This window comes from Typopeltis vanoorti, chromosome 20 (assembly GCF_054136105.1).
Source record: "Typopeltis vanoorti isolate ZY-2024b chromosome 20, IOZ_Tvanoo_1.0, whole genome shotgun sequence".
NCBI classification, from domain to species: Eukaryota; Metazoa; Arthropoda; class Arachnida; order Uropygi; family Thelyphonidae; genus Typopeltis; species Typopeltis vanoorti.
This window is the reverse complement of record NC_143568.1, coordinates 98813953-98830129: the sequence shown is the minus strand read 5'-3', so window position 1 is coordinate 98830129 and position 16177 is coordinate 98813953. Positions and strand designations below refer to the sequence as shown.

Genomic DNA, 16177 nt, shown 5'->3' with positions numbered 1-16177 from the left:
TTCGTAGTCATAATTGGGTTCTGCTTTCTCCTTCAACATGTTGAAGAGACTTAGTGCCTTAGTGGTTAGTCACATTGCTAAGGGGTATGCACTTCTGGTTCAGGTGCTGTATATATATACGAAAATTGTTATTTATTCCCTTATGGGAATAAATAACAATTTATTCTTTTCACACTTTGATGAGAAACAGTGGTATGCAAAAGGTCATTAGGGGGTACGTGGCAATTTTCAGCTATGCATAATTAAAGGAGTCATTATATTTTTCAACAAACAGTGCAATTAGAGACAACTGGGATAAAATGAACTAATGAATCACATCCCCTCTCTAACAGAAACTGCTGTATAGACCAAGCAAAACCATATGTTGCTGGTGGAACATATGGTTTCGCATGACACCACCGCCGTCTTTAATGTGTTAAAACTAAGAAATATATAGTGAATGTGTTTCAGATATTATGGAATTCGGTTGAATGGAATTAGCATTTCAACTCAACTGTTGAAATGCTAATTTGTCTTTGGTTTGCGCGATCTTTTGTTACTGCACCAATCACATGCAGTTCTTCGCTGCGCTACGTATATCTCAAGTCTTGTAAATTACTGTTAATTTTTGCTTGAAATAATGGGAAAGAAGATGATGACACTATTTGGGTAGATGACTTTGATGATGCACACAAAGAAATTGTTCTCGATGCCAAAAGTAGTGATAGCGAGTAGGAGCTTCTTGGTAAGTTGCACCATTTTCAGTTTTTTTTCTGAAAACTTTAGTTTCCAAAAATTCCTGCACGTATATCTCGCAACACGATTTTTTAGCTTTAATTTTGAGAAAAAAGTTAAGAGTTATATTCGAGTAAATACATGCAGTTTTTTTTTAGCTTTCAAATTCTTACGTATGGATCACTGGTTAAAGATTGGATTTATAAAACCCCCAAAAGAGAGCAATATAGCAAACGCAAGTAGCTGTAAGCAACAAGAAAATGTTGATACTGCATCTGGATCAAATGAAACTGATAAGAGTGTGCCTGACATCTTTAGAGAACCAAAATTTAAAAATAAATCATATTTTTAAATTAAAATTAATTAATTTTAAACAAATTAATGAATTTATTTTTTAATAAATTAATTAGAAGGTACTTGGTAATAATGGAAATTTAAGAAGGGGTACGCAATATCTGAAGTTTGAGAAACACTGCCTTATGGGATCATGGACGTAAGTCAAGGGATGACTGTATAACTGTTTTTGTTTTGTTTTTTTCGTTAAAATCTGATGCTATGTTAAAAATTATTAAAATATATATAACCAGTATTGACATTAATATTTTAATTTTCTATATACTTTTCTTTAACCATTATTATTTCTTTTTCTTATGAATGTTTGAGATAAGGATATGACATTGTGCTCATCAATTTACTTGGGAGGAAATAAATGATCTTAAAAAAAAAATAATAAATAAAAATCTTTTCAAAATGATACGAAGCTACGACTGGATGGAATATAAGAAATTTGATATTTAATATCTCTAATTTAATGCTCCTTGTGGAATTCAGAGTTAACTGCAATATTTAAACCAGAGCAATGGATTACAATAATAAGTTGAACAATTATAACTTCAATTATAATTTGAAGTTAATTAACCATTAACTATTTGTTAATGGTTAATTAATCCTTAACTATTTGTTGGCTGAATATTGAAGGTACTTCTAATTTTAGCATCTTGATTTATGTATTTTATTCTTCTGAAGAAGGATCCCACAAGAAACAAAACCGAATAGTTAAATATCAATTGTTGTTTTTTTTACTGTTCTCTTGTTGCTAATTGCTGCACACCTTTCACATGAATTCAAAAATCTACAAAGTATCTGGATACCTAAATTTTAGTTTCAATTGCATTTTTATTCACAAAAAAACAAATAAAATAAGCAAAATGATAGTAATAACTCTGTACTCTATGGATGGAATTTATTAAATAAGAATTTAATGTATAATTTAGTAACAGTGCAAATTATATGACAAATGGAATGAACAGGTGTCTACATCACATACTCCCAAAACAGCTGCATGCTGAACTGTTGTGATAATGAATGTCAAAACACAAGAACACTATTACAAAATGCATTTAAAATAAATTTTAAATAACTGTCTCAGATTATTTCCAGATGTGTTAATTTGTTATGCATATCAAACATTTCTCTTACCTTCCTTTAGATCTTTTAAGGTTTGGGAATCCTGATTTAATGGCACACATCCTATTTCACTGTGTCTTCTATAGCACATTACACTACAACTTAGGGAGAAAATAATTCATTTAAAGTTGCAAAATAATCTTAAAGGATTATTTTTCTTAATTTATCTAATTAAAAAATCAGTGACTGATGGATAAGTAAAACAGAATACTAGAAAGGTTATCTTACTGAAACTACATAAAACACTGTTACATTTTACTTTTATAGATAGTGGTGTAGTATGGTGATCTATACTAAAAAATCCATTTAGTAACACGTTTCTATAATATTCCCTCTTTCCTTCTGATCGGCCAAGCTCTGTAACCCGTAAACTTTCAGTCTATCTCCATAAAGAAGAAACCATAAACTAGTTATCTTTTTTCAGTTAACTATGAACTTGGGCTACTTTGTTTGGCAAGAAAAAATCTACAAACAAATTGAGGATACAGCCATGGGCTCCCCTCTTAGTCCCTTCCACCCATGGCTAAGTTTTTTGTGGAGACATCTGAAAAGAATGCCCTAAATTCCTTCCTCCCTTACACCCACTATCTGACTACACTATGCAGATGATGTTTTTACAATTTGGCCACATGGCTGGGACACCTTACACACCACTTTCCTTTCCCATTTGAACAGTTAACATTCAAGGATCCAATTCATGACAAAAATAGGAAGTATCAACAGTCTGCCCTTCCTAGCTACCCTAGTTACAAGACACCCAAATGGATCCCTGACATTCACAGTCTACAGAAAACCCACACATATAAAGGTAGATACATCCCATCCATCAACAGTCACCTCCCCCCCTCAACACTTTGGAACTATAAAATAATCTTAGTCCACCTGACAAAATTAATTTGCTCAGATAACAATGCACTCAACACAGAACTCATCCAAATCATCATCATCAAATTCCTGCCATGTACCCTCAAGGGGTGTACAGGATATGATAGTATTACATGAAAAATTTACATCATTACTAACTTCCTATCTAAAATTTTCCTCCAAATCAGTCTGTTATTTGTCAAGATTCCAACATTACCAGATCTTATATTTCTATCGTCTAAGGCACTTTGTACTGTATCAATCCACCTATATCTTGGTCTACCTCTGGGTCATTTTCCTGCCAACTTGGCAGAGAACACTTGTTTTGCTAATCTTTCCTTGCCCATTTTGTTTAAGTGACCATACCACCTGAGATTAGCTCTGCCAATGCATTCCTGGATGCTGACAACAAGTTCATTCCTAATATTCTCTTTTTTAATATGATATTGCCATTGATGCCATCTGTTCACGCCTCTAATCTTTTTCAGGACTCTCATATCTGTGGCCTCTAGTTGTTGGTCAAGTGTTTTACTTCTGACCCAGCTCTTAGATCCATAAGTTAAAACTGGTTTGAACACTGTCTTGTATACAGCTAATTTAGTGTTCCGACTAATTTCTCTCTTATTCCATATGAATTTATTCAATTGATTTCCTACTATACCACCATTCTTGATTCTGTGTCTATTTCCATATTTAATTTACCATCTTCAGTAAAAATCGTGCTTAAGTAGCTGAAATGTTTTACTTGTTCCACAGGTTCTTCATTCACAACACAGTTGACATTATCAATGATTCTGCTTATTTCATTGTCTTTGTCTTTTTATTGCTGACCTTCATACCATATCTATTACAACAGTTATTCAATTTAGTCAGAGAATCTTGCAGACTTGTAGCGGATTTATTTAGAAGTATAAATTATCCGCATAAAGCAAAGAGCTGACATTAACATCTCCAATTTTGATATCATGTTTAATACAACTATCCTTCATAATGTGATCCATATAGATAATGAATAACAGAGGGGATAATGTACACTCGTCTCACACCAGATTTAACATTAAACCATCTTCCTGCATTTCCTTCAATTCTAACTGCTGACTTACAACTCAAATAAAGACTAAGTATTGCTTGATATAATGCCCCATTCACACCACATAACTGTAGCATATTGATTAGCTTCTCTCTTGGCACCTCGTCATATGCCTTTTCCAAATCGACAAAACTTACATACAGATCTATGTTATATTTCCATGATTTCTCCACTATTTGTTGTAAAGTGAAGATCTGATTCTGACAGCCTCTATTTGATCTGAATCCAGCTTGTTCTTCACCAAGCTTTTTTTCCACAATTCTTCTCAATCATTTCTCAAGTATACTTGCATATATCTTACCAGGAACGCTCAGTAGGGATATACCTCTGTAATTCTTACATTCAGTTTTATTTCCCTTTTTATATATGGGTACTATGAGAGCTCTACCCCAATCGTCTGGAATTCGTCCTTCTGTCCAGGCATTCTGAACTATGCAGTGCAGCCACTGTAAGACTTTTATACCACCATACATCAGCATTTTCTGGTCGAATATCATCTACTCCTGCTGCCTCTCCACATTTCAAGCGTTTTTCTACTTCAAGTATGGATATGTATTCCTGACTGCATGCCTCGTCAGTGTTTTTTTATCACTGTGCTGTCATCACTGCTTGTTTCATTTAGCAAATTTTCAAAGTAATTACTCCATACTTTAAGGATATCTTTTTCTCCCGTTTTTATGTCACCTTTATCATCTCTAACTCCTTTTACAGCACTCTTTCCTCCATTCTTAAGTTTCTTCAACAACCTCCAGAATATTTTGCCACCTTCTTGATATTTATTTTCTATATTCTTGCCAAAGTCCTCCCAGTGTTTAGCTTTCCTACATTTGTCTCTGTATTCTCTAAGAGCACAAGCTGACTTATTTGCCAGGAACTTTTGATATGCTTTCTTCTTTTCCTTCAAAAGTTCCTGTAACTTCCTTTGTCCACCATGGAGTTCTAATTTTTCTATCCTTGCAGACAACTTCACCACATGCTTCTCTAGCTGAATCAATCAGGGCTTTTTTCAAGGCTTGCCACTGAATCTCCAAGGTTTGGTTCCTGTTCTCAAACTTTTTTTTCTTCAATAATCTTTGTGTATTTTAGTCTACAGTTCACATCTGAGAGCTGCTCAACTTTTATTTGCTTTAAAACTTTCTTACATATTATTCTTTTCAATATGAAATTCAATTTTATCCTGCTCAAGACTGAATAGTGATCACTTCCAGTTTCAAATCCTCTGTATACTCTGGTGTACTGAACCAAGGAGAAAACATCACTATCAACAATAACACAGTCAATGAGACTTTTCTTATTCCTTGCCTCTTCTCTCCATGTGAATTTGTGCACATTTTTATGTTGGAACATGGTGTTAGTAATAACCAGTCCATGTCCTGAGCAGAAATCCAACAGATATTTTCCATTATTATTAGCTTTGCTCTTTTCTCCAAATTTTCCCAAAATATTTTTGTATGTCTGACAATTACTTCCTATTCTGCTATTTAGATCCCCAACAAGGACCAACTTTTCCTTTTTCATTGTGTCAGTAGCTTTTTCTAGAGCCTCAAAAAATTCCTCCACTTCTACCTTAGTAGAACCTTCTGTGGGACCATAGGCACAAATAAGTCTCATTGTCCAGTTCCCCATTCTGATATTTGACCACATTACTGTACTTGAGACTGACTGCCATTCAAGAAGATTAGCCTCGTATTTTGTGTTGAATACTATGGCTACTCCTTCTTTTCCTTGATTGCCATTGCCTGAATATAACATTTTGTATTTATTGCTCAGAAAGATCTCACCAGTGTTTGTCTTTTTTGTTTCAGTCACCCCTATTATGTTGATCTGGTACTTATCTAATTCCTCAGCTAGCTCCATTTCTTTGCCATTCAGGCTTCTTATGTTGATACCGATCTTTAACTCTGGTGATGTTGAGTTGGGGTGTGTTTTCAGATTTGTTCCAGTAGCTGACTTTTCACTGTTCGCCCTGGTTCCCTGGCGAAAACAATGGGGAGCCTTGTTTAACCAGGCAATGCCCCAGCCGGCATGAAATTTCGTCATGTTTTACTATCATTTTGTATTTTGGTTTAACCAATAGGAATACAATTTGGTTGGCTAAATCCCAAATTGCCAGCCCATCCTCGTTCATTCAGTATCCAGGTAGATGCCCAACAGGGTGCACCACGAGAAGGTGAGGATTGGACATTAGGTCAGAAGCCCTGGTCGGTTCTCAGTATTCCTTTAAAGGCTATGTGCAGGTCTCCTCTCAGTTATACAACTTTGACCCTTAAGCACCCCTCCACATAAAGCACATTTTTTTGGCCAATGGCTACACTTCCCAACAAATACAAAGAATTTTAACAGCAAGTACGGACGCTGTCCTCCCCCCCGCCAACATAGATTACAGCAAATTTATCACCATCCCCTATATCCATGGCATTTCAGAAAAGGTGGCCAAGATATTAAAAAAGCACAGGGGAGAAAGAATGAAAGAGAAGTTAGTTCAGCAAGCTTGAAGATGGAAAATAAATGGATGTTTATCAGCAGTTGCTAAAGTTTTTACAGTCTTGAAAAATAATATAGTTGAGGAATGATGGTGGCCTGTTCAGCAGAACACTGCCCTTGAAAACAAATGACATGGGACTGAACATTTATGAGAGAGTGGAAGGAATGCCCTTCTTCTAAAGGGCATCACATGTTCTTAGATAGTTTATAGTGCAACACCCAAAATGCATAAGCAGTATTCCACAGTTAGGTAGATTTGGACAGATAGCATTTAGCACCTGTATACAGGTGAGAAATAAAGTATTGAGTGGAAAAGTGTATATAGTTTTTCACTGGTTGAAGAAACTATGGGCGATATGTGTTTGTGCTAGGACTGGCTAGAGATGCAAGTCAGCCCAAGAAGAAAAATCTGGTCATGTTTGGGGATCAGATATAGATTCAGTCAATTCAAAAAAGACTATCAACCTACTCCTCTCTCACCTCTATGGTGTCTATGGTAATAGAGAAAATCGACAGTTAATTCTTCAACACCCGGAAAAATATCAACAAATCGGTGGGCACCATTATGGATTATGCCAACCATGATCCACAGATCTTCTCAATTACATCAGATATATCTGAGCATGTGCCATGAAAAGGTTTGGAGAAACCTGGGCTGTTGCACTCTACTTTCAAGGCATCTGATTGGGTTTGGTATCAGGTTCTTCTCCGTAAATTGCCATCTTCCTTTTGTAATAGATTGCAGTTTTCTGTTTGGTCATTCACCACATGTAATGGCAAAGAATGTTCTCGCTTCAGATATTCCCAAGTCTTCCTCTGGATTCTGTTATTTCACTCATCCTCTTCTTTGTTGGCAAAACAGCAAAAACCAGTCAAAACAATCCAACAACCAAAACAAACTTCCTAATGCAAAAAATCATCCAACTGCCATACATCCAAAACACATACAAAGCTTACAAATACATTTTCGAACATACTGGTGTTCACCATGAACCAAAAATTGGCAACACTCCTAAAACCCACAAAATCTCACAGACTCAAAGAAATACTAGAACCCTGCAATGTGGTTTACAAATTTCCTTGCCAAAAAGATTATGATGTCACCTATACAGGTTCTACTATCAGATCTGTATGGGAAAGACTACAAGAACACTTCTGTGCAATATTTCTATTCCAGAACATTTAAACAATAAAAAACACAACAACCAAAAGAAAAACGGAATACAAAATACAGAGAAAACAGTCCACACCCTTGGACAGAAACATAACCTGTAAATCAACAAGGCCATAATAATAGATATACAAGAAAATGAAACAATGCTTAGAATATTGGAAATGATAGCAATAAAATGCGACAAAAACTCAATAAACGTCCACCGGTCCTACTTAATCTCTGAGAGTTGGAAGCTCCACAACATAAAAATTAGGTACTCCGACCAATAGGAAACAACACAGATACACAAACTGGCACGACATAGCCTCTACTTCCCCCACGAGCTCTGAAAATGATGCACTGTTGAAATGGCTCCCACCCCTGATCTTATCCCATCATATCCTTCCCCATCCCCAAAAATTTCTATTTTTACCCCCCTCCCAAAGTATTCTCTACCCACCTTTGATAATATAAAAAAAACCTGGGTTTTTCAAAAAGTTCACATGCCCCTTGCCTCACCAAATTCTCCCATATCTCTCTATCCCCACATCTTCCAGCCCCCCTTCCTTTAACAGCAGATGAATGTATATCTGCCACACGGCAGGATGCCACTGAATAAGAACAGCCAGCAACATCCTACAAAGGTATGTCCAAATTATTCCTCCTATATAGTTTCATATATCTGTCTATATAAAACATCAGTAATGCCCTCAAATTTGAGTAAAAAGCATATGACATTATAAAAGGGACACTCCTTTACTTCACATTACTTCACCCCCGAACAGCTACCACAAATCTGCCCAACTATTGAATACTGCTCCCACATATGGGGTGGGGCCCCTAAAAGCTCTCTCAAAAAGCTCAACTCAATACAGAGGAGAGCAATCAGACTTATCAAGAATCCATCCATTACCAACTACCCCCCCCCCCCACTTTCACACAGACATATGGTCTCTGCAGTATGTTTATTCTACAAATATTTCCATGGGAAATGCTCATCTGAAATAACATCAATAATTCCCCCACTCAGTACTAAGCTCATCGGAACACGTGCAGCTGCTGCACAACATCTCTTCACAGTACGCCTAGAAACAAACAGAACAAGTTTCTTTTCCTCTTCCTGCATCCCTGCAACTGCTGCACTGTGGAACAGTCTCCCACCTACTGTGTTTCTCAAGGAATACAACTTAAAGTCATTCAAATCAAATTCCTCCTTTCCCAACCCACTATCATACATGGTACTAATGTACTATAGGTTGACCACCCAACCTCCTGTGTATGGGCCCCAATATAAAAAAAGAAAATTTTTTATATTACACTATTGTGCCCAGATTTGGTCAACGGGTTTTCAGAAGGATGAAGAGATGTTGGAAAGGGTCCAAAGGCGACTGACTAAGGTAGTTTCTGATCTCTGGAATGTTGAGTGTGAGGAAAGATTGAGAAGATGTAATTTACAGAGTCTGGTGGAGAGAAGGAAGAGGGGGGAGATATGATAGAAACCTACAAGTTGGTAAGGGGTTGTTATAAGATCAATGGTGGAGAAGTTCTGTTCTACAGAGAATAGTGGGAGATCAGGGGAGGACCAGAGGTCATCCCTGGAAACTGTATAAAGAGAGTGTGAGTAGGGGAGTGAGAGGCAGGTTTTTTTCGTGCAGAGTTGTGAATGATTGGAATGCCTTGCCTGAGATTGTGGTGTCTGCAAGGAGTTTAAGAGTGTGTTTAAGACACGGTATGATGAGATATGTGTGTGTGATAAAAGGACCTCCCATATGAGTCTTTGACTCCATGAGGTCTTGGGTAATAATTAATAATAATATCTACTTGTGTGGGTGAGTGTTCTGTAAACTGCAAAAGAAAGGGGGTGCCATTGGGCAGATGTGTGATTAGAGTATCTAAAAAAGGCAAGCTGTTATTTTCTTTTTCAATAGTGAGCTGGATTCTGGGATGCTGACAGTTGAGGAGGAAAGAGTGATTTTTCTGAGCCATACTGCCATACAAAGAACACAACATCCTCAATATATCTTAACCAAATAGAAGGTTTGAGACTGGCAGTATCAAGAGTATGTTTTTCAAAATGCTCCATATAGAAATTGGCCACAGGAGGGGAGAGTGGAGAGCTCATGAAATTATTAAACAAGATGTTTAATTATTTCTCTTTGTGCTGTAGTTATTCCATTAAATTGTATTATGAGATATTTGTGAATATCTTTAGATGGTACATAATTTTCATCACTTGATGTGAGACTACACATCCTTCATGCTGGAAGCCTGAAGCAGCTCAAAAAGCTTTCATGTATGGTATTTAGAGTAACATTTTTGGATTATTTAACTCTTAGTCCACACACAATAACTTATGTATTATAGGTTTAAAACTTTTTGTGAAGTGAGATTCACAAAAAATAAATAAATACAGCAAGCATAAACTAAACAATCAGCACTTACTATTTTATGTAGCATGTTGGGCACTTGTACTTTGGAAGTCCTTTACATACTGCACATTGTTCCTTCATAATCATTTTGTAGAAATTTTGCAAAATTTTTAACTGTAAAAGGACAAAAAAAATAAATAGAATAAAAAAAAAATTTAAACACTTAAATCTGCAATCATAGAATAGTTTACAAAAAGTTCATTGCAAATATAATTTTTCATAAAGAAACAGCATTCTGAGTTAATTTTATAAATTTTCTTTCATGTGTTGTTGTTAAACCAGGATAAACAGGGCACTGAAATGCTTCCTGATATTATAAATTAAAGATGCCAAGAAATTATATTCTTGGTTTAATCCTTTCTCCAAGTATAGTCATATCTCGATTAATGAAAAGGATGTGTTCCACAAAATTACTCTGTTAAGCGAAAGTTCGTTCTCAGAGGTAAAAATACTATGGCCATAATAGGGATACGTTCATATGTAAAGAAAATGAAAGACCTTTTTTTGAAAAAAGAAAAGCTTTATTAAATAAAAAGTCAATATTACATACCTAACAAACATAAAATCACTACATTTTAAAATACCAATCTAAAGTTGATTGTTTATGCTTTTCTTCTCTTTCATTGTTGGTTGATTGGTAGAGCCTCTGCTACTAATGGCTCAGTTAGTAGTTGGAAGGGGACCAATTGTTTGATGCTGTTGGCACACTCTCCCTCAATGAGTCTTTGGACTCCCTAGAGGTGTCAAATAATAATAATAATAATTCCCTATACGGATTTATTGCATTTAACACTGATCGCTTAACAATTACGCTTCTTCCTAAATCAGGATCATTTTCACTGAAAAAATTTAAAACATTTTCAATGTCATTCAAGCAGCTTTTTAAATCTTATTAAATATTAATTACAAAATCTACAATAATGGTGCATTGCAATAAATAACATACGTCATTTATTGCAATGCACCACACCCTACAAAGTGTAAGCAATGACAAAATTACATGGATGAAGTGTAAAACTGTTAAAACAGACACACCCACAGCTTGGGAGTAAGTGACGAGTGCCGTCGTTCACCAATCAGATGATTGCCAGGCAATGACTTTAAAATTTTAATATTATTATGTAAAATGGGACTTGAAATTGCCCCATTTTACAGACTTCGTTATGTCGAGGATTCGTCACCAGAGGTAACGTTAACCGACGTATGACTGTATAAGCAAATAAAAATTTGTGTGTGAAGTGAAGTAACATCATGACTGGGCTACTTGTATATAGAGGCTAATGACTTCACATTACTTGCCTTAGTATCCCATAATGCAAAGCACATATCCTTATGGACATTCATTATAGGAAGGGACACACTACCTAGCCAGGTTTCAACCTTCACTGAGGTCTCATCAGAAGGAGTCAGACCCAGAAGTGATACTATATACAAGGAGCCAAAAGGTGTCACACCTTATTACTAAAATACTCTGGATTTGAGATAGATATAAGTTTTTTCACTTGGTTATAGCATAAAGATGTCAAAAAATTGCTTCTGATATTATTTCAAGATTATATTCAGGTGTATAAAAGGCAACCTGAAACAATTTTATTGTCATGCAGAAAGTAAAAGAAAGAGTAAATATGAATAATAACTTTACTGAATACAGATGGTACTCTTGTGTCAGAGGCTGATGAGCCTGTTCAATTAACGAGTATTCATCTTGCTAAGATATAGTACCCAGGTGTATATAACATGGTGTGGAGTGCTGTAACTACTACTCTGCATAAAGAGATAGAGATGCACGAGAATGAGGTTCAAGGGCTATTGCATAACCTCGATAAGAACTCAGCAATAGAGACAGATAGAATATCAGCAGAATTGGTTAGGCCTTTTACATGTCTATAACTTGAGTCTCAGCTCACGAAGAATAATCACAGGAAAGGAAAGAACATATGGCAGTTCTGTTTTATAAGGATGATGCAAAAACCAATGTGACTATCTGCTGACATATCAGTATCTCTGGCATGGTGGTGAAATTTTAGAGAAGTTGGTAAGAAACTTGCATACAGAAATGGGTTGACAGAAAACTACACTGCAAGGATCAGCATAGTTTTACTAAAGGGAGATCATGTTTTAGCAATCTGCTCATGTTTCATAACAATGTTGCTGCTGAGCTGGATGAAGGGAATGGATAGACTGTAATCAGTTCTGATAATTCATGGGGATATATACCATAATAGTGCTGGATTCCGCTAAGACATTTGATAGGATAACACATGAAAGCTGTTGCATGAATTGGAAAATATAGGTTTGGAATATAAACTCATGACTTGAATAAGCAAATGGTTGACAGACAGATATCAAAAAGTGGTACATGGTGGTTGTGAATCTACTACTGATTATCCCTGGGATACACTATTGGTTACCCCAGGGATCAGTCCTTGAACCATTCTTGTTCCATCTTAAGGACATTAAGAAGGATCTAACAGGAGATGTTAAATTGTTTGTTGATAATGCAAAGATATGCAAGGTATTGGGTTAAGTATTCTTCTCCAGTACTTACAGAATGATTTGAAGAGGCTGGAAGCTTGGACAAATGATAATGGCTATCAGTAAGTGTAAAGTTATGCACTTTGGTGTGGAGGTTTCCAACAGTGATGAGACTGAGGATCGTGGTGTTATGATGGATAGGAATTTGAAGTCCAAAGGTCACATACTAAAAATTGCATATACAACTGACAGGATAACTGCAACGTTCAAATGAACCTTGACAAGGCCTTGATAAGATACACCTAGATTAATGGGCACAGTTTGTCTCCTACATTCCATGGGGATAAAGAAGCTATGGAGAATGCAAGAAAAGAGTCACAAAGATTATATTGAGATTATGGAATGTCGATTATGAGGACAGATTGAGAGTATGTGGCCTGCAGACACTGGCCAACTGGTAAACAGAAGAAAGTGCGATCAAAATCTAAAAACTTCTCAATAGGTGTTATAGGATATTGTCTCATGAAATTTTTCCTTATATGAAAGGTGTGGAGAAAACACAGGGGACATCCATGTATGTTGTTAAGTTTGTTCATGGTTAAGAACTAGATTTTTCTTTCATAGAGCAATAAGTATAACAGTTTGCCTCTTGAAGTGGCAACTGCATCTTGTGTGAATGAGTTTAAAGTATGACAGCTGGTTTGGGTGATGTATAGCCTCCCTCGATGAGTCCTTGACTCCCTGGAGGTTTAAGATAATAATAACCATAGCAAGAATAACTGGAGACCTAAATGAAATGTATTTCTTTTGCCCTCCCTCACTTCTTAATATGAAAAAAGCCTGTAATGAATCTTTAATACTGATTTAAATATATATCATAATTATATTATTCTACACTACACTTGTCTACATTAATGAAAAAAAAAAAACAGAACTGTTGGATGTAGAAAGATGTTTATTTTTTTGGAAACAAAAAAATTATTATAATTTCCTATACCTTAAAAAAAGAGCAGCAAGCCATAGCTAGTTGGCAGAAAATAGATTAGTAGACAGAGGTAAGCAGAATGTATTACCATTAATTTTAACATTTCATAGAATGTAATGCAGCACAATCACTGCCATAAACAAGGCATAAGAGATGAGGATGTCGACTGATAGATCCTCTTATAAACTATATTACTAATTTATTGTATACTTTACACAAATTGAATAATAGTAAATGATACAAAAGCATCTGCAGCAACTACTGTGAAATATCATTATTAAGATTTCTATGGTGTTCCTATGCCACCTAGTGGTAACAAGACTGTGATATCTTAAATTCATTCCATAAAATATTCTGGCATATCATTTTACATCCCTCTCTATTTTAAAATTACTCATTTTTCTTTGGCTCGCCACACTCTTATATACCTTTCTTTTTCTCTCTCTTTAATCTATGAATAACTACACCTGTGTTAATCTGATAAAATCTCTTCACTCGAACATCTACCATATCATCTCTTCTTTGTTATTCGATAAGCTCTGCAAATAATCTCTCGATTTACCACCATAATAAACATTCCAGGAGCTACTAATATTAGGGTTGGTAATATGCAACCCATAACTTCTCTCAACAAAGTGTTATTCCCATCTCAATGTGGTGTAGCTTGGAGGAAATAAACAGGGCTCTGAAAACCGCGCCCTGGTGGTGGTGGTATGGTTATACCACCACCACCAGACTCACTACATTTTGGGTGGCATCCAACTTGATGGAAATCATATTATTTGTCTCTAAAGAAATTTCATCAGACAGCCCTCTCGGATAAAGACCCAGGACTGGATAATTGCTATCAAAAGAGAGAAATCGAAAAATTGTAACTGCCAGCTGGAATGTTCAAAGTATTACACACGAACTATATGCAGAACTAAAAAAGGCAAGAGTTAAAAATAGGAATAATAAATGAAACAAAAAAGAAATTAAAAGTAACAGAAGAATCAGAACATCATACAGATATATTGCAGGGTTAGAAGAGAGAACTAGGATATGATTAATGATATGAATAATATCATTAATAGAAGATATACAAAATATACGGTAGCCTCCTATATAGTATTTGAGTATCAAAACAAGTTATTAAAGTTCTATGAATACTTCAGACAAGTTGGTAAGTTCAGCCAATATTGACTGACCATTAATTATAACAAAATTATTTTAGCTTGAATTAGTCCGCCTGAACACAAGGTTTGACTATTTTATGTCACCGCAGTTTCTGGAACAAAAGGAACTTTTTGAATACTCAAGCTCTTTGAACTTTACAAGATTCAAAAATCATAGGATACTGTTTCAGCACCCAGAAGTCCTTCCCCCCCACCTTCTGCAACACATAATTATTATTCAGGACTTTTTTTATTATTATTTTGTGTCACACAACAGCGTACTTCATGCAGCACTTACTTATGATGATTTTATACCACTTTCTGTAGAGAACCGTAATGAAATGATGGTTATTATTTTAAAATTAGGCGGGTAGCATGCATCTTACCCGTTTCCCAGCTTTCGGAAAAGTACTACTAAGGCAAATATGATGCAACTGTTAATCTCGACACAGGTGTGGATACATTTTCGGAAATGAGATTTTTGATGTTTTGACGTCATAATGACATTTTCACGTGCTGTAATTCGTGCATATTAACGCGCACCAGAGCGTTAGCATCTTGTATGTTACCCCTGCTGACAAGGGACAAGGAGACCGACCACCCAGCAAAAATATTTTGTACCAACTTATGCAGGAAAAAGGTACTAAATCTGAATAAAAGTACTAAATTTTTATGTAAATAATGTAACATTCAATTTTCAGTTATTTAGTATGCTATTTACATATATACAGGGGTTCCCACTCACAAGAAAAACACTGGAAGTATTTATTCATCACATTTAGCAGATTTTGTTAAATTAATTAACTCTTCAGAAATAGTAAAATCTGTAGCTGATGAATGTGGTCGCCAGGATTTCTTGGTGATGCGGAAGTGGGGGAGAGGATTCAGAGGCGGGTTACAAAGATTTTGCAGGTCTGTGGGATGTTCCCTATGAGGATAGATTGATGATCTGTGGGCTCCAAAAACTAGCTGATAGATGTAGGACAGAAGATATGATAGAGGTATTTAAATTGTTAATGGGATTTTACAGAATTGATACTGATAATATTTTTAAGACCAGTGCAGGATATGAGAGAATGAGGGGCCATCCCTGGAGATTGTGTAAGAGTGTGGTTAACAAGGGTGTTAGGACTAGATTTTTTACTTGGAGGGTTGTGAATGGGTGGAATGCTTTGCCAGAGGTAGTTGTGAATGCTGCAACTGTGAATGAATTTAAGGAGAGGTATGACAGGTATTGTGTAAATAATGGTTAGTGTGTCAATGTCGGGTCTCCCGCAATGAGTCTTTTGACTCCATTGAGACACCGTTAAAATAATAATAATAATGTTTCAATTTTTCTTTTGTCAAAAGGAGTTTATTCAT

At 35.7% G+C, this 16177-nt stretch overlaps 1 protein-coding gene across 2 annotated transcripts in view; it reads right to left on the bottom strand.

Annotated features, from left to right (window-relative positions):
• Positions 1 to 15258, bottom strand: part of LOC150095702 (zinc finger HIT domain-containing protein 3) — a 30214-nt gene extending 14956 nt beyond the window's left edge. The window contains exons 1-3 of one of the 2 annotated variants that reach the window (XM_090410401.1): positions 15114 to 15258; positions 10215 to 10315; positions 2194 to 2282 (exon numbers count right to left, since the gene is read on the bottom strand). In XM_090410401.1, coding sequence (XP_090266527.1) covers positions 2194 to 2282; positions 10215 to 10288 — 163 coding nt within the window. In that variant the 5' untranslated portion in view covers positions 10289 to 10315; positions 15114 to 15258. Of the gene's footprint in view, positions 1 to 2193; positions 2283 to 10214; positions 10316 to 10751; positions 10892 to 15113 lie in introns of those variants that run through there. The other variant, XM_090410402.1, reaches the window with a different exon arrangement.
• Between the last annotated feature and the right edge of the window lie 919 nt (positions 15259 to 16177).